This window comes from Drosophila mauritiana, chromosome 2L, assembly GCF_004382145.1.
Source record: "Drosophila mauritiana strain mau12 chromosome 2L, ASM438214v1, whole genome shotgun sequence".
Lineage (NCBI taxonomy): Eukaryota > Metazoa > Arthropoda > Insecta > Diptera > Drosophilidae > Drosophila > Drosophila mauritiana.
This window is the reverse complement of record NC_046667.1, coordinates 14853237-14871674: the sequence shown is the minus strand read 5'-3', so window position 1 is coordinate 14871674 and position 18438 is coordinate 14853237. Positions and strand designations below refer to the sequence as shown.

At 39.9% G+C, this 18438-nt stretch overlaps 1 protein-coding gene across 2 annotated transcripts; it reads right to left on the bottom strand.

The window, feature by feature from the left end:
- Positions 1-10314: 10314 nt before the first annotated feature.
- On the bottom strand, positions 10315-11266 carry LOC117147310. 2 transcript variants are annotated; one of them, XM_033314161.1, is made up of 3 exons: positions 11176-11266; positions 10988-11112; positions 10315-10919 (listed from the first exon to the last, which is right to left on the bottom strand). In XM_033314161.1, exons 2-3 carry the CDS (start codon positions 11099-11101, stop codon positions 10860-10862), a joined length of 174 nt encoding a protein of 57 aa, XP_033170052.1. In that variant the 5' UTR covers positions 11102-11112; positions 11176-11266; the 3' UTR covers positions 10315-10859. The 2 variants fall into 2 exon arrangements, with proteins under 2 accessions (XP_033170052.1, XP_033170059.1); XM_033314168.1 differs by having other exon boundaries at positions 10988-11228.
- Between the last annotated feature and the right edge of the window lie 7172 nt (positions 11267-18438).

Here is an 18438-nt window from a genome sequence, read left to right as displayed (position 1 = left end):
TTTGCCCAGGCAGCAGAAGCTACAACAAATTGTTGCCAAGTTTTCTAGCGCAGAGGCAAACACAGGAGGAGCATAGAAAATGACACAATAAACACTGAACGCATATAAAGGACATTCGAGTTCATTTGTTCGGCGCGTTTTGCGGCGGCCCATGGTTAAAAGGATGTTAAGGGGGGCGGCTGGGCAGGATGGGGGCAGTGGGCGTGGCGCTCTGGGTCGACTGGTGCATTGTGGAAGCCCATTGTTGTTTTTGTTAAAAACAATGCCAAGCGACGGCGGCACCGAAAAATGGCTGCAACAAACTTTTCGCAAACTATACAATTGCATAAAATCGTAAAAAATTTATAGGGAATACATGTGCTCTAGGGGAGAAATGGCCAACAACCACAGGCGCAGCAAACAGCAATTGTTGCCATTGCAATGGAGAAGTTGAAAAACGAGAAAATGTAAGCAAAAACCGAACAAAAAATGGCGAAAAAGGGTTAAACTACATAGGCGACTGTGTAATTGCGCCGAACAACGAAAAAAAAAACAAAAACGACCTCAAAATAAATACATTTGAGTCAATAAAGGGTAAAGTTGTTAAAAAGATTAAAAAGGCCACTTTAACTGATATCGGTTTGAATAGCCAACGAATTTGTTTAAAACATCTATAATATTAAATTAGTAACACGATCCGATACGGTGTAAGCCATTGAGAAAAACTTTGCCCTTTTTCGGTTCATTCATTTGAAAGCTTTATGTATTGATTAAAGGCAAATAGGAAAATTCTGTGGCTTACCTTTTTTTTTAGAATTTGCCATCAGCGATTTTTTTTCGAACCGAGCTATGGCTTTTAAAACAGACCAAAGACACTTTTTTGTCACAGTTTTTGCATTTATCATTCACGGAAGCTATTGGCTTTGCATCAGTCGAAGGTTTCACGTCATTCATCATTCACATTCAGCCCATTCATAACTTTTTGCTAACTTCAGTGCGAAACACCTTCGTGATTTCGAGTCTCCCAGAAGCCTAAACATTATTTGCGTTGTACTTGGCTTTGGCTGAGAAAAACTGCAAATGAACTTGGGCCGAGCAGAGACATGGTAGTGGTGGTGGTAAGGGAGTTTCGTTTTTTATAGCCGACCTGCTCTTTTGGCCACACCGCACTTTCCGGCTTAGCCAGGGGTCGGCGGTCCCTTTCTTCCTTGCTTATATTCCCTTTGTTTGACACCTCCTTTTTTCATTTTTTTATTTCGGCATGCAAACCGAAAATATAACGCCCGGCACGTTAAGCCAATATTTTGCGGCAGCTAAAAGTTATTCAAAGCTCTGCGGTGGTCTGGGTTTCGTTGAAGTTTTTCACGCTTCTCGCGGCGAGTTAGCGAAATAAAAACAATTAACCCCAGCGAGTTGAATCGGGACAACTGGAGCCACCAGCATAACTATGACCACCAGCACCACCCACCCACACCTTAGCCAATTTAGACCGCTGGCGAAAAAATGGCATAGAGTTGGTCACCTACATTGACTCGCCACAGATTTTCACGCTTTTTTTTAAACATTTGCCTGGACACCAGGCTCTTTTTGTTCCGCTGCAGTGTTTTCCCCTGTTTCAGTTTCGCGGTGGGTGGATAGTTTTCTTTCTCACTCACATACACATAAAATTTTTAACGCTGACAGGGTGTTAACTTCAAGACCAGGGTCACAGACGTGTTCTTATGCCAAAAGTTGAAGATACATACATGTAGATGTGGAATGAAAATGTTAATGAAATGAAACTATAATCATAACTGATCGGATTTTTTGTTTTTTCTAGGCTTGCAAATAGTGTTTTTTTTTACTTATTTTTTTATATTTTCAATGCTTTGCTCTTGGTTTGCAAACGAGCTTTAATGAAATGCTTTTCGATTTTAACCCTACAAAGGCCCAATTCAATTTACAGCCACATTCAGGCTTTGCCGTGCAAATTAGGCTTAAATTCCAGTGCGGATGTTGTAAAAATACATTTTAATTGAGACGTATCCGTTTTTGGAGCCAGACAGTTGCCAAAGAGCCGGCTGAAAATGGGGAAAAAAAATCCAACTGATTCTGTTCGCTGGTACGAGTATCAGTATCAAGTCTAATGAGCTTACCCACGGCACATGTAATTCAAATTGAGACCACTTGTGTGCAAAATGAGCTCGAAATGCTCTACACATCGAGTGGTGAGGGGAGTTGAATGGGTTGCTGGGGGGGGTGGGGGCGTGGCACTGGATTGGCGGTTGGATGCGACTGCCTTCATCGCTCGTTGAGCTAAATGAATAAACTTTTTCCGCTGCACACTCTTTGGGCGGTAAATAGTGTTAAAGTTCACACACATTTGATTTGTTTTTTTCCTTCCGTTTTCATTTTTCTTTTTTTTTGTCGCTTTTGAATATATATTTTTTTTATTTCAGTCGCCCCATGAAGGGCAGAAGCGCAGACCCGCCTCCTTTATTCACAGTCACTTGACTGTTTTTTAGCATTCACAAATTTTTTGACAACATTTGTTCCTCGCAAAATAGTTTTTCCATTATGGCGTTATACACATACACACACACACACACACACACACATGGTTGGCTTCTATAAAGTAGCCGAAACAACAAAAGTGTAAATTAGCTTTTGGCTGTTGTTGACGTTGTTGGGTTTTGGGCTCTCCGGCTGTGGAAACGGCAGCTTCTGTTCGAGGGAAAACTTTGTCATTCGGTTTTAATAAAAACACTTACACAATCACACTCGCCCTCGCACTCGCTCAAATGCACTTGCACTCACATTCACATTCACATCCACATTCACACACATTGGCTCATGTGGCACTTCATTTGCGCCGCTGCAAGTGGGAAAAGTTCGCTTCAAGGGTTTTTGGGGTTATTTTTCGGCATCAGCTTTATTTAGATTGCAAGGTTCTGGGAGGCTGCTACTGCTCCTCCTGCAGGTCCTGCTCCTGGTGGCAGAAACCTGCTCTTGACACGCCTTCGCCAGCACGGCCTCCTTTGCCCAGCCGCAAAGTTTATTTAAAAATTAAAAACGTTTGGAGCCTTCGTGGAAGGTCCTTGAAATTGCGGTTACTATAGAATAAATTACTTGCTAAATACCTACAGCTGTGTTCAAAAAAATAGCAGTGCTTGGGACCTGCGAGTTTAAGTTAAAAAATTCCTATGATTTACAATTTTAATGGTCAAATTTTTTTTATAATATCGTTAGGTATTTAATTTCAAACAATTTAGCAAATGTTTCACTTTTATTTCTTCAATAGTTTCGAAAATATAGATTAAAACAACATAATAGGTAGAAATTCAGGTGTTCACTAAAATAGCAGTGCTATGAAAAAATATTTAAAAAAAATCATCTTGACTAAGAATGAACTTAGTTTTTCTTTTTAATGTGTTAATTAGGGCCTAAAACTTGGTTGGATAGCCTTTGTTAGCCAGCACAGCCTTACACCCACGTGACATGGAGTCCACCAGGTCCTGCCAACGTTTGGGGGGAATTTTTGACTATGCATCCTGCACAACTTGCCAAATTTGAGCCTTAGACGTCGGGGAGTTTTTCGACACATATTGTTTAATGTCCCCCCACAGGTTTTCAATCGGGTTTAAATCGGAAGATGATGCTGGCCACTGCATTACATCTATTCTATTTCGGGTGAACCTATTCTTAGCCGATGAGCTTCTGCGTTTCGTACCAATATCCTGTTGGAATGTCTATTTTAAGGGTATATTATATTCAGAATATGACAGTAAGACATCACTAATTATATTTGCATATGCGTTTTGGTCTATAATACCATAAATCATATGTTATGGACTCATACCATTGTAAAAAAACAAGCCCATACCATAATTTTCGGTCCACCATGGTTGAAAGTCATCAGTGGGTGTTTTGGGTGGTACTCCGTGTTTGGAGGTCATCAGATATACTGGAGTGAACCAGTTCCACCAAATAGAACTATTTTTGACCCATCAATCCAAAAGATATTACGCCATTTGGAGACTGGCCAGATTAGGTAGGTCTTACGGAAGCTTAACCTTCCCTTAATATGCCTAGGGCTAAGTAGGGGATCCTTTTGTGGACTCCTCTCACAAACATTTTGATTCAGTAGTCATCTCTGAATAGTAACGTCGCTTATTCCCAAGTTCAGCTCAGACTTTATGTCCCCAAAGGATGCAAAAGGATAGACTTTGCTGTAACAAACTATGCGCCGATCCTCTATATCTGTGGTTTTACGTATGGTACCACGGTTTTCGGGCTTCCGTTCATATTTAATGGCATTGGATACCATTTTGGCAGAACATTCAAGGATTTTTTGAATGTCCTTATATGTTTTTCCTTCCTTTCTAAGCTTAAAAATTAACATTCTTTTCTCCTGGGAGCAGTGGTGTCCTCTACCCACTAAAATAAAATTTTTTGAATTTTTTTTTAATTTATTGCCCTTTAAAATATACGAATTATCTTAACCAAACTCACTTTTTAGAAAATATTGATCATTTCGAGACTTTACGATGGACAAAACCAGAGACTGCTATTCTTATGAACAGCCTAAAAGTGGTGAATTTCCTCAAGAATGTAAATAAAAAAAGGATAACATGAAAAACTGACGGGATTTTCTTTTTTCTATATCTATACATTCCATTTTACAAAAATAAGTGGAATAAAAAGTGGATTCCAAAAAGGGACATGGAGAAATACATTTGTGTTTCTTAGTTTCCATCGCACTGCTATTTTTTTGAACACAGCTACATATACATACATATATGGTTTGAAAAAAGCAATAAGAACTTTGGGCATTCGAATGGAAAATTAAAACATCTGAATAGTTAAGATGATTTATTTAAATGTGATTTTATTACTAACGTATAGCTTTAGTTTACTACTTTAAATACATGTATTGATAGTAATTATCGGGTAAATCTTGAAATAATTTTCAGTTGGAGACACAATTCAAAGGAAACGAAGAAATACAAATTAATTTTTCTATTAATGAATATTATTGACAATTTAGGTTTCGGTCAACATTTGCGACAAAATCCATTTGCTAACACTTCACCTGTTTGTATTGCTTACATTATTGTAAGGCTGTACAAAGCCTTCGTTGTTGATAATTCAAATAATTAGACACTGGCCTACTGCATCTTTACGGAAGAGACCGGCTTATGGGGCAATCTATTTAAGTTGGTTAAAGGCAACGGACGGTTGAAGATACCTGCTGAGAATTGTCACCTGAGCTCAACTGTCAGGTGTCCAAATTGATTGAATAGTCGCCGCAACAGGGACACATACAATGTGCTGCATGTGTGCTTTTTGTCTAGCCTACTGCTGTTTGTATTTACAAAATGCAATCAAGATCGGATCGATTGGCATCGTCCTGTATATGTACGAGTATGAATGTATGTGCATACATATGTAGGATTTCGCACCAGCGAAATTGAAAATGTCGCGCCCCTTGGGCTGCGCCACGCCCCCTTTTACACCCATTTCCTACTATAGTGCTGGAAAATAAAATTCCACGATTTGTTGGTGCGTAAATCTGCAACCAAAGCAGCAACGCTTAAAACAACAAAAGCGGCGTGGCAACAACAATATGACTCTGGCCAAAAGCAGCTGTTCGTGTGCTAGCTCAAAGGATTTGTGCAGGATTTTGGCATAACGACAAAAACGAAGCGCCGCGAATAACAAAAAAATAAAAAGAAAGAAACCAGCTAGCTGCAAACAAAAAAATACATACAAAAAATAGCGACAAGAAGGACAAGGAGAAGTGGAACTTTTTGGAAATTAAATTTAACCCGTAGATGCTGCAGCTCACTGGAGTGGCTGGCTAAGCGAATTTTTCCAGCGCACACAAGTTGAGCCTGGTGACGCCACCCCTGCACTTAACCCCTCCCCCCCTGCAACCCCTTGCGCGATTCGCGTGGCGAAATTTTGACAGAATTTCAAATTGAAAATGACAGACTTTTTGGCCCGGTGGCGCCAAATCGGTTATCAGCATTATTTCCAATAAAAAAAGCAGGAATTCATTTAATAAAATTGGTTCCTGAACAAAATGAATAACTATTTCCACTGCACAATAAACAGGCAAATGTGCAACATGAGGCAATCGGAATTTCACAGAAATTAAAATATATTAGAGATGTGAAGGGCTACTATTAATATTTAAAAAAAAAAATAAGTATTTACATATATAAAAAAGTGTACATATTTTAGGAAGGATATTTTGTTGATCAAGTTGATTATGAACTTCCTCAGAATGATAATTTAGATTTCACTTTTCTAACATTTCCTAATTTATACTAATTTATCATATCATAATGTATCGGAAAATATCTGAATGTTTGAAATAGAAAATCTTTCTTTACCAAAAAAAAAAAAACAAAACAGACATCGCTAAAATATTGCCAGTATTTAAAAACCGAGGTGCTTGAAGTTCGATGTGTAAGTTTTCGAATTGAAAATATCTATTTGATCGGTTCGTGTGTGGAAATAAAAAAAATATATACCCACAGTTTAGTTCACTAATCGCACACACCTGGCGAAGGACTCGCAATTTATTCTCGACTCGCTCGTCCTGTCTGTCTGTTTGTCCGTCTGTGTGTCTGTCGTCTGTCACCTTTCCGCCCAGTGCCGTCTGGGCCATTTCGATTTGGGCTCTGATGCGATCCCAGTGATAGATGTACACAATTTTACCCATTTGCATACATACGAGCGTGTGTAGTCAAACCAAAGCGAAACGCATTGGATGTGGGAGTGGGACTCTGCAGAAGATAAGTTGAAACCAGCAAAATGATTTTCATTTCAATTATTTATTGATTGATTTGCAATTTGTAACCGACCAAAATGCTGCACACCTGCACATATGTGTACATACTGTACATATCAATCGACTTTCCCAGGATTGATGGCATGGGTGTTTTCTGTGTGGGCGTGGCAGAAAAATTTATAAACCTGCGACTGTATGTGTGGCAATTTGTGTTGCTGTGTTTGCCGGAGCTGCGCGCATATTTAATTGAAAATGTTACCGCATTTATGAAATTGTCAATATGCAATACAAACACACCCCAATGCCGCACGCACACAAATATGCAGGTGTTGACGACATACATTTGACATATTTACATACAATTAGTTTCTGACATTTTTGCGCAAAAACGAAAATGTAAATTCCCCCCACACACACATACACACAGCAGAACAACCGCAACGGAAAAAAAGGCTGTAACACACACACACACAAAAAAAAGAAATCAACAAACAAATTGAAATGGTAAAAGCGGCATCAGCGTAGAAACTTTTATGGTTTTCTCCTCGCCACTGTGCACCAACAACACCAACAACAATGCGAAGAACAACAAATTTTCGGAAAAATGCATAAATAATATATGCATGTATTAGCATAGATCGGTAGCCATTCAATTAGCGTGTGTAATAATAATTGAATCGTTTCCCAGCCTGAAATAAACTGAAAATATGTGCCATGTTTGACAAAAAGTTCGTAAACGTTTTAATGAGGCTTATTGTTGGCAATGTGACGAACAAAAGCTTCTTAAACCTTTTCCAAACTCTGGCATTAAGTTCGTTTTTGGACGGTTTCATTTTGAACATTTATTAAATTTATTTAATAATTCATCAAAAACATTTAATGCCGTTAAAATATTCCATATAATACCAATATTTTCGTTTTTATCATGTCATTGCAACCATTCTTTTGTAAAAGCCGTTATCAAGAGGACATATTTCCATTTAATTCATTTTTAAACCACACCTTAAATTATCAAATTAACTTATTCTGTTTAACATTTGCACTCTAGAAACTGAACTTGCTTTTTTTCTGTCTAACAATGCCTTCTAATTACAATGGAGTTCCCTCAGCTTCAGCAAAGCATCGAGTATTTCGGTGTCGAACATAATATCACGTATACGCCACGTAGCCAGGATTAAGTTGCTGATCTTGTGCTCGTGTTCAGGATGTGTTTATTCGTGTTCAAATTGCTTTAATTGTTTAAAATAGTTTTACATGAACAATATTTAAATATTAAATAACTATTAGGCCTTTTTAACTGTGTGAACTACTATATTTTTTCATATTTTGTTCAACTCTGTCTTAAAATACCTGCGCTCTGATGCCCAAGGATTATGTTTTCCATTCTTTTGTCACGAAAATAACTTACGTCAACTGCTAAGGCTATTTGGCTCATTCGATTTACATAATCGTTTCTTGCCTTTTGAAAAAGATTAAAATTGTTATAATTCCAAAGAAATGTATTGTTTACTTGAGACTAGCGAAGTGACATGTGATATTCGCAAGCTTAAGCTTCAATCTGCTCGGTTTGCCTAATGTACAGTTTTACTAAAATCGGTATTGCTTATTTCAGCACCAAGGGAATCCTCATAAAGGGAATTGGCTTTGGTTTCCACCTCTTGGCCTGCAGCACATATGCACTTGGGCACTTGAAGGTTTTCCTGTCCATTTCCTTAAAGAGCACAGCTCTGTATCCTTTAATTGGGTTGAGTTCTCGCTGTCTCAAGCCAGAACACCAAAACAACAAATCCAAAATCCCCGCCTGCTGCCCCTTTTCCGTTGGCCTTATTAAATTTACAATTGCATGGATTATGTCAGAACTCTGGCAGCGTTAAGCAGCTCAGCTGAGGCTCAATGTAGTCACTCCACTTCGATTTTTGCTGTCAGCCTCCTCGACTTGGGCTGCCCCACTCCAGATCCTTCGATTCGATGGCTGGCATGGAGAGCTATCCTAAAGAGCTTTAAATGCCAATCAGGACTTTGCCGTGATTGTCTGTGTGTGGGGGCAATGTTTGTGGCGAAGGAGGAGTGGTGGGGCCAGAGTATCTACAATCTCGACCTCGGCCAGTTGATAATTAATAAATTTCTTGCTTCAGTCTTAAGCCCAGCACGCTTTGGCTGTGTGTACTTACTTATATATTTCGACCGTATGTGTTTCTCGGCTTATGTATGTGTGTGTTTTATTTTGCGCACATAAGTGTGTTCGAAAGGGGGTACTTGATCGTTTGATAAGGCGCTTATCCGTCCATTTTTTTCCATTATGAATTTTAAATTACAATAATTTCCTATAAAAACCCATAAGCTTTAAACAATACGATATGAAAAATCAATACAAATTCAGAATTTTGTGGAATATGTTTCTGAAGGGTATAAATAATCCCAGTTCCGATTCTACAACGCCTTTGCAAGGACTATTGCTGTCTCTCGCTTTTATATGTATGTCTCTTTTGAGGTTGTCGCATACGGAACCACACAATTTTCCGGCGCTTGTCATTTGTCTCACGTTTCTTAATTAGCTGCAGGATAATGGGCTTCGTGCACATATCGCAGGTAAACAAAAAGAAAATTCGGCACGGAATCGCTGCGACGCGTCACCTCGAATATATGCAGTGGAAAATGTTTTCCCAATTAATCGCAAAATAATTGAAATATTTCATTAAAATCTGAGCGCGTCGCTGAAAGACAAAACTTTCTTCAAAAATTCGCCGCAGCACTGAAGTGAAAGGGGGAAATTCGAGACAGGATTATAAATCAATTTGTGGAAGCCCACCACCAACAGGAGTAACCGAAAAAGTAACGGAAACAAAACATAATCGAAAAAAGAAAAGCGAGTGAAAAAGTTTACCCAAATAACCGACTTAAGTCTGGTTTTCATTCCCAATTTTTTAGCTCCCCCCGCTAGCACTTACATCCTATATATAGCATGATATATATACCCAATATGTACATACATACATAAGTCTGTCGGTTTAGGCGTTGCTGATTTGTTTGCTTGCCATTAGGGTTTCTCTTCTCCTGGCTATTGAATTTCATTGTGCTGTTCCCGGTGCCGTAATAAATTTAATATGGGTCATTTGTATGACATTGTATCTGCCGTCCCACTTGCTCCCCAAATCTTCAACTTCACTCCCTGCTCTTGCATTCCCTTTTCCCCTAAACCAGCTACCTTTTTCTCTTGCCATTTTCATTTCTTTTTTTTTTGGTCATTTCCCATCGTCTATCACACTGTATATGTTTTTGCGGTGACCGTCGTAGGTCGATTAAAGGATTTGTTTTCAAAAGTTGATTGCCAACTAGAATTTCATGCAAATAAATCAGAGCAATTCCGCCCATGCTTAAAGGAATTACAGAATTTGGCAAAATTCTTGGATTTTTCAAAAATGTATAGTTCCTTTAAAGATTTTTTCTGTAAAATATGTAAATATGTCTAAAAATTATATTAGATAAGTGTTTAAAAACGGACTGAGCTTTTAAATAATATGCAATAATATATTTTATTAAAATTTACTATGGTAAGCAGTTATTAAAAATGGGTCTTTTAACATTTACTTTTTAACAGATTTGTTTGGCTTAATTTTCGATTCGCTTGTAGAATTTTGAAGCTTGTTCTACAACTTTTAGGCCTCCCCTCGCTGTGAATTTCGGCCGTGTCCTGTTTTGCCTGCGCTTCATCTTCTGTTTTTCCCATCGCTGTCGTCGGCGTTGCTGCTAATTCTGTTTTTGCTTGGGTTATTTGGCCAAAGCGCAAAAAAGGAGCGTGGGGAAAAACCAAGAGAAGGCCCGGCTACAAAAGGCGCAACAAAGCGTGAGCTGACGGGGGCGTGGCAGGGCGGTGCGGAGCCCCCTCCCCCCGCATTTTGCCCCGCTACTGCGTCCCTTTTACTTGTCTTTCTGCCAATGACATGTTGCAAATTAAAAAAGGGTATATGCCTGAACAATCTTGGTTGCGGTTGCCCTCTGTCGACACAGAAGAGTTTTCGGGGTCGAGCACTGGCATTGCCCAAAGTCCAGAGTCCAAAGTCCAGAGTCCAAAGTCCAGAGACCAGAGGCCGGTAACAGTATTTTAATGATGCCCGTTTCTTGTTTTCCACCCCGTCGTTGTGGTTTTGGCCGCACCAAATTCCTACCAAAATGAAAAAAAAAAAAAACGGAAAAGAAACAATCAACGATATACATAATTTGATGACAAACCATTTGGGCGCAAGATGGGTCTCTTCTATTTAAAGTTATTGCCGTAAAGCTCTTGAACTTTGGAGGCCGACCAGCTACAGCTATGCTGGCTGTTTTGAAGAGAATAAAAGGCATGGGAAATATGCCTGCGAAAACATCAACAGCAGCTCAAACTTCTTAGTTAGCATTTCAGGCTTTTCCCTTCTTACCAGGAATTTTCCCCCGGCCGAGTATACTGCGTATAGTGGAGAGCGACTAGAGCGACCGGCAAGAAGTTTAAGTGGAATTTAATAAATGTTCCCTTTTTAACTTTACTTAACATTACTTTGAAGTTATTCCTTGGCTTACTTCGTCAACATCAAGAGCAAAAAGCAGCACCCCAAAATGCGAGCTGGAAAATCTGTCAACAAAATTGAGGCCAAAAAACCATCTGAGCAGTCATTCGTTCATTGATTACCACTCATTACGGAAAGTAAATAGTGTTGGAATGGAAGAAACTTGATGGTCAAAGTTATTTGCCAGCAAGTTTATTTAAAATTTAAGCAAATCCGGTACCAATAATTCGTAATTTATACCATATTTTAAAAGTAAAACTATATCGATACTTTTCCAAAAGATTTCGTTCTTTCCTTCGTGCAAGATTCTACTTCAGATGTCCTGATTTGCTTACACAAGCCCAGGAGCGTGTCAATCTGAAAGGCCTGAAATTCCGAGCTAAGACCAGGCCCGTATCCAATGCAATTGAGACAACATGACAACAAAGCCTGTCGTTTCCGGAATCCGTGGGGAATTGGCTCCAGGAGCATTTGGCAGCCCTTGACCCGGGTTGCCTTCGATTATGCCATTTAGCAGTGCAAATAAATACAATTGCCGCTTCGTTCGCTGTTTGAGTCTCGATTTCAATTGAGTGGGCAAATGAAGGCGATGGGCGGAGGACTCCAAGGACACGGCGGAGTAGGTGGAACTAAAGATAAACAAGAGACGAGCGAAAAGGAAGGATGTAACTTGGCAAGCAAGCGAGTGGCAGGGACTCACGACGAGCTTTTGTTATTTTTAACAGCAATTTCCAAGAAAAACAAAAAAATGACTAAGCAAGGAGCGCTCCTTTCCCAGTTGGATGTTGTTGCAGCTGAGCGAAAATATATTTGCCGCCATATTTTGAGACAATATCCTTCGCATTTGGGAAGCTCCTTACATAAAGGAAGCAACACTCACGCCCAAGCGAAGACGTGTATACGTTTGTTTGTGTGTGTGTGCTGCGAGGCTACGCATTGTGCTTCCGTTTCCGCTTTGTTGAACTCCACTTGTTTACTCGATTTAAGGAAATATTACCGGCACAAACAAACAAACAAAGTGCAGCGGCAACGGCAGCGCCAGCGAAGTAGTAACAACAACATCCAGGTCTAAACCAGGCAGACAAAGCGGATATAGATTTCTGTACCGCGTCTCCCAGGTCAGTTTCCGGCCACCTCCCACTTCCGCCCACCGCCCACCAGCCACTGCACCCACCTATATGGCTGTGTGCGTCCAACAGACAAGTCATAAGTTTTTACGGTTCGTTGCAGACAAGTAGTAAGAAATTTTTATGCTTCCCAACTTTCTGTAATAACTCCAACACAAAAAAGCAAAAAAAATGGGTGCAGCATTGGCGAAACCCACAAAAGCCACGCCGATGGACAAATGCCCTAAAAGAAGGAATGAAAAAATTAAATTTAAACAAGTGTTACAATGAATAAATTATAGATGAATATTTAAGTGAGCAGCGTATTTGCAAAATGTAAATTTTTTTTTTCAAAACAGTTAAAATGTGAATACGGAATGTAAAAAAAGTATCATGGTAATGGCAGTATATTTACATTTTGATCATCCGTTTGTATGCGTTCAGATGTAATTTAGTGTTTTAATTTGATTACAGGTAGTGAAAAAATAATGAGTTCACCCGCTGCTATTATAGAAGAATTTATCACAATATTTATGAATAATAAAGTTTACATTTGATTGAGCTTGTTTTTAGGCTCTATATGAACATATGTTGTGGGCAGGAGGTCGAATTGAAAGCGTTTGAAAGAATTGGAAAAAATATATTAAATATAAATTTATAAAGAATGAATTAAGATATTGAAGTTACACTAGATAATCTTTTGGATATTTTTTAAATTTTTTAAATAGGAAAGTATAACTCTGGACAATAGAGTAGATCAGTAATGGCTGCACGAAAGGGGAAACCTTGAACTGGCACTTTCCGAAGATGTGGGGCGATGAGGGGCATGTGCTTGTGCATATGAAAAGTGGGGACGAAGGGATTGGAGCAGTTGCCTCATAAGTTGCAGCTGAGCTGATATTTTGTACTCGAGTGGAGTTGCAGAAGGTGCAGAATGGCTGGTGGGTGGATGGGCGGATGGGTTGTTAGCGGAACAAAGCTGCAAACAGACTGAGGCAAATTAAGTGGCAAATAAACAGAACCTTACTTGCCTTATTCCTTTGGTTTCGCTTGTGCTCATGCTTATTTTTCCGCTTGCTCGGCCCTTTGAGGCGGCATAAAAAATGCATAACGAGCTTTAAAGTGGTACGGCATTTTAAAAAATTTAAACGATTCCTCTTATCCAGCACCGTTTATTCGCTGCCAGTCTCTCCTGCGCATAAACATAAAAAATTCGCTTTATTGTCAATTTTAATACGTTTTTGCATTTTATGCGATTTGCTTGAGAGAAGTTTTGGGGGACCGGTTGGTGTATAATCCTTTTTGCCTTTTGTCATAAAACCGAGAAAAAAAATGAAGAAAGGAAGAGGAAGTGGCTGACTTTACGAGCTTTGGCTTTTGCCCTTTTGACATGACATTCAACAGATTTACGTGCGCTCGTGCCTAATTTAAGGATAAAGCAGCGCATCAGGATGCGCAGGATGTCAGAGTCAGAGATTTTTGTTCTTAACCTTTCTGGCATTTAATCGAATTTTATGCATAAAATAGCAATTCCTCTTTCCGCACCGCGCTTCATTGCTTTGATCATCCACTCAACCACTCTCATCTCATCTCATTTCATCCTTCCTTCCGCTCAGTGGCAGCCACTGAAAGGGATTAAAAACTTTTCAATATAATAATGTCATTTTAAATTGACAGTGAAATCAACTGACGAAGCTGTAACACTGAAATGTTTGTTCGCACAGCTTTCTGAGCCACCCTTTTAACGTCAGGAGGGGCTTTGGACCAATCGTTCATATATGAGGACCCCTCTAAGCCGCTTACGCATTACGAAAACTTAACTTTTGAGCCATTTAAATCACTGCCTCAATGGGGATCGAGTGGAAAGGGATCTTTCTGGCATCAATTACACCGACAAGCGGCGGCAGTTGGCCTAATAATGCAGAAAATGCCAAACAAAGTGTTTAACGTTGTCAATTTAACAACCTCGAGCGCTTTTTTATGGCCACTTCCACATCCCGCATCCCTCGTCCAACCTTATATCAGGGTCGGACTTCACCCCTCACCCCTGCCTACTGGTATCTTTCTGCTTTTTCAACTGCTAACCAAAACAAAACAACAACAAAAGACAGCAACAAGCAGCAGTAAGGAGCAAAGTTAAACAATGGCCAAAAGGCACAGTGGACAAGGCCAAACTGAGATATTAATCAATTTCACTTAGACAAAAATTAAAGTTAGGCAGTTTTTAAACTATACTTTATATATGTTAGGTAAATATTTATATAAATAATCGTACGTTTACCCTATTAATAATATATATTACATAAAATTTGAATTTTAATTGAAGTAATAAATTGTTAAATCAGCTTTAAAAGCGTCTTATTATTGTATTGTTTCCTATAAAGTCTGAAATGTTTATAAAAAATATTTTTCTATGTACATATATCAATCTTCATTGTCTTATCATTGATAGAAGTCATATATAATATCGATTAAACTTTGACAGCCATACACATCTGACTGTTCCCGCGATTTTCCGCGCAATTTGCTCCACTGTTCGACGCACACAAAAGCGATTTAGTCGCGCGAGAGTCGCAGCATAAGCCGGATGGCTGCTCGAGCCCAGGGTGCGAGTGGGAGGTTGGGATTCTCCGGCTCCGGTCCGGGCTCGAGATCCCAGACTTTGGGCTCCTGGCACGCCGCAGATGCTCAGCCCGCCACCCACTCACATGCACGGGTACGCACACAACGACCAGTCGCACACACACACAATGGCACAACCCACCGCAGAGACACGCGCCGGCAGACAACACACATGTTAACATAAACGTCAAACACACAAAGGCCGTCCGCGAAATGTGGGAGGTGGAGACGGTGGGCAGGGGGTGGAGCAGAGGATGGTCTCTGCGGAGGAGTATAGGTAATCGAGGTGGAGTGCAGCCACGCAACTACTAGGCTCTGCAAAAGTCGTAAGCAGGGAGCTGCCGTCTAAATGGCCATTCTAGTTGCGATTATCTATCTCGGATAAATACAGGCAGTATTCGTTTGAAACAACAAACAGAGAAATACCTTAAAACGCTTAAGCCGAATGAATAGATTATAAACCAAAAACTGTGCAGCACAAAGGATAATTTTAATCCTTTTTGAGAATTTGAAATTCAGAAACAACTTCAAAATGTTTATTTTCTATATTAAATAGAATATCTTTGAAATGCTATTAAAATGTGTAAGGAAGATACAAATTTATTTTCTAGCTAATCCACTTTTTTAAAAGTATTTTTAAAATATTGCAAACATTTGAAGCGAGTGCCCACTGTGCATAACGGGCTCGAAAGCAGCGAAACGTTAAGACGGTTCTATTTTGGCAATTGATTGCCGTTTTTCTTCAACGGGAAATTTCTCCCTTGTGTATAGCCAGCCGTATATGTGTGTGTGCTGGGAGTGTGTGCAAATCGTGATTGCTATCTATATCCATGGTTACGCCGGCGCTATTGTTCTTGCTGATGACCAGCTCCACCAGACACCATCCCCCCCACTCGACCATCCACTTCAGGCGGACTTCTGTCCGCTGGGCACCTGGTCCTTGATTGGGCGTGGTCGGCAACTGCGATATCCATACAGTACATTAGGCTAACTAATGATGCATGCCAAAGACAACAACAGCAACAGCAACATTCGGAACAACAATCACACGAAAGGCCAACAATGTGGAGAACAACAACGCGGACAACTTAAGCTGGGCAGATAAAAAATTATGAACGCAAGTCCTCTCATCCACAGCTCGGAATGGAAAGGAATGGGATGGGACGGCCAGGATATCTAAGGACACGGCAGAGCGGAGTTAATTGAAGTCGTAAAAAAAGCAAAGACAACACCAGAAGAGGCTACAAAAACAAGCAGCCAGAAAAACATCTTTATCAGCTTTTGTTGCTGGTGCGTGTGAATTGCTCCCCTGGTTTTGTATGTTTATAAGGCCAGTGATAAGGACGATTTGTCATGGAACCGAGAGAACAAGGACCAGAGATTTAGCTGCATATTCTTTATATAGCTACTACAAGACACTTAACCATTTTTTTTGTGCCTGCCTCCTCTGTGTTTATGCGATCCATTGTCGGCTATCGACAACTACATAAAATGTAAGTATCTCGCATAAATTCAATAGCCCAGCTGATAATTTCAATGATCAAAGGCAGAATAAACTAAGCAAATGGTCAATTAAAGTTGGCCGCAACAAAGCATTAGTGGGCGGATAAAGATACATTTCTATAATGTGTTATATTTGTGAATTCACTATACTCATCAATTCAGATACTTAAAGTAGATTTTTGAATAGGATTGTCTTTTACACAGTAATAAAACTAAGCTAAAGTATCAATCAAAATATTAGCTACAAAGGACCAATGTCTGTTCATCTCTTAATATTTAGTTTATTAAAAATGACTAGAAATGTATTCTTGCCGCAATGGCTTAACTTTCCAAACGTTCGTGCATACAGAGTGGATGTGCCACTATTATGCTGGATCACATACATCAATGGGGAAACAAACATTTTGAGTGGTATTAATTATTCAAAGGCCTCAAATGGAATACCATGTTGGACACAAGTATGTACTCCATATTTTCAGTTGGACTGCATTATTCGAGAGTGTCCTGCACACAAAGGCCGGCGCACATACACCAATATACGCCGAAAAGGAGGATAAAAATGTATGTTTGACGTTGCTTGTCACATCACTTTGTGTGGGCGGTGACCAAACACAAGTATTGCATGCAGAAGCTAAAATTACCCACACAGTACAGTGACAACAATAGCTGGAAAGCTCGAAAATAGTGTAAAATGCTGTGTGGCATGATCGAACGAAAGGAAGGCTTTGGCCATATGTTTGCAAATAATTATTAAAAATATTTGTGTTCCCTCTGCCAATCGTTAGGATGTAAACATTTCAATTGGGAAAGATACCCAAATTGAAGTGCCATAATTGCCACTTCAAAATAAGCTAATTGCTGTGAGAGAGCCGGAATTATATATAATTGGTTTTAGAACTTGAACAAATATATTATTATTGGAGCTTAAATTATTTTCCACAACTTCGATGGCACTGCATTATTTGTGATTTTGAAGCGTATTGTTTGTATCGGCAATTGAGGAGCGAATTATTTGCATATGCCATGAAATAGCTAATGGGTATATTTGCTGGTGTTCTAATTAAATACGCTATTTTTGCTTTCCAACCACTGAGTTTTTAATTGTTAATGCAAACATGAAAAACTGCTTTTGGCTTGTTTTTTTTTTTTTTTTTTTTTTTTTTGACTATCGCTTTGGCGAGCACAAGCACCAACAATGCATTTGAATGGTCCTTAAAGCAATGGTCCACGCCCAGAAATCCCCCCGCATGTCCTGTTTGTTCTTCGGGGGCATGAGTGGTTGGGGCTCAGATGGAGTGACATAAATGTGAATGAGTTGAAGTCAAAGTGTGCGAAGCTGGTGCTCCAAGTACTTGGTGCTGCTGGTGCTGTTGGTGCTAGTGGTGCTGCCCCCAAACAATAATAATCTTGATTGCCCCTTCTGGCCCGCCCTTGATACTCCCAGCTCATATCTGTCTGGCTGCCGGCTGTTTATTCCAACAAGAGCAACATGTCTCCGGACAATTGTTGTCTGTCTGTTGGCTGGTTGGTTGTTTGGTCGGTTGGTTGGTGTGCCAGTGCATCTGTTTGCCAATTGATGTAACTGTAACTGACCAAAAACGTTGGCCGTCCTTTTGGCTGTCTATTTAGCCAAGTGATTTGCCCGTCCCCAGCAATCGCAATCCATTTCCCTGCCAAGAGTGTCTATATGCCCGGCACACCACCACACCACTCCAGATCCCAGTTCCGGATGTTTGTGCCCCGCTCAAGAGTTTGTCCCGTAGCGGCCTGTATTCCGTTACGACTGCGTTATACGCCGCTTCCCCACTTTCCCACTTCCGGTTCCGTTCTGTTGTCCAACTAATTGGCTGCTTAACAACTACAGAGGCAGCAGCTCAACTGTCCGAGCTGACTGCCAAGTGTCTGT

Excerpts from the sequence above, each read along its gene's own strand:
- LOC117147310 (XM_033314161.1), bottom strand. The coding sequence starts at position 11,101 with ATGCCTTTTATTCTCTTCAAAACAGCCAGCATAGCTGTAGCTGGTCGG. Across the intron at positions 10,920-10,987 it reads ACCCATCTTGCGCCCAAATG|GAATTTGGTGCGGCCAAAAC; the intron begins GTTTGTCATCAA and ends TCATTTTGGTAG.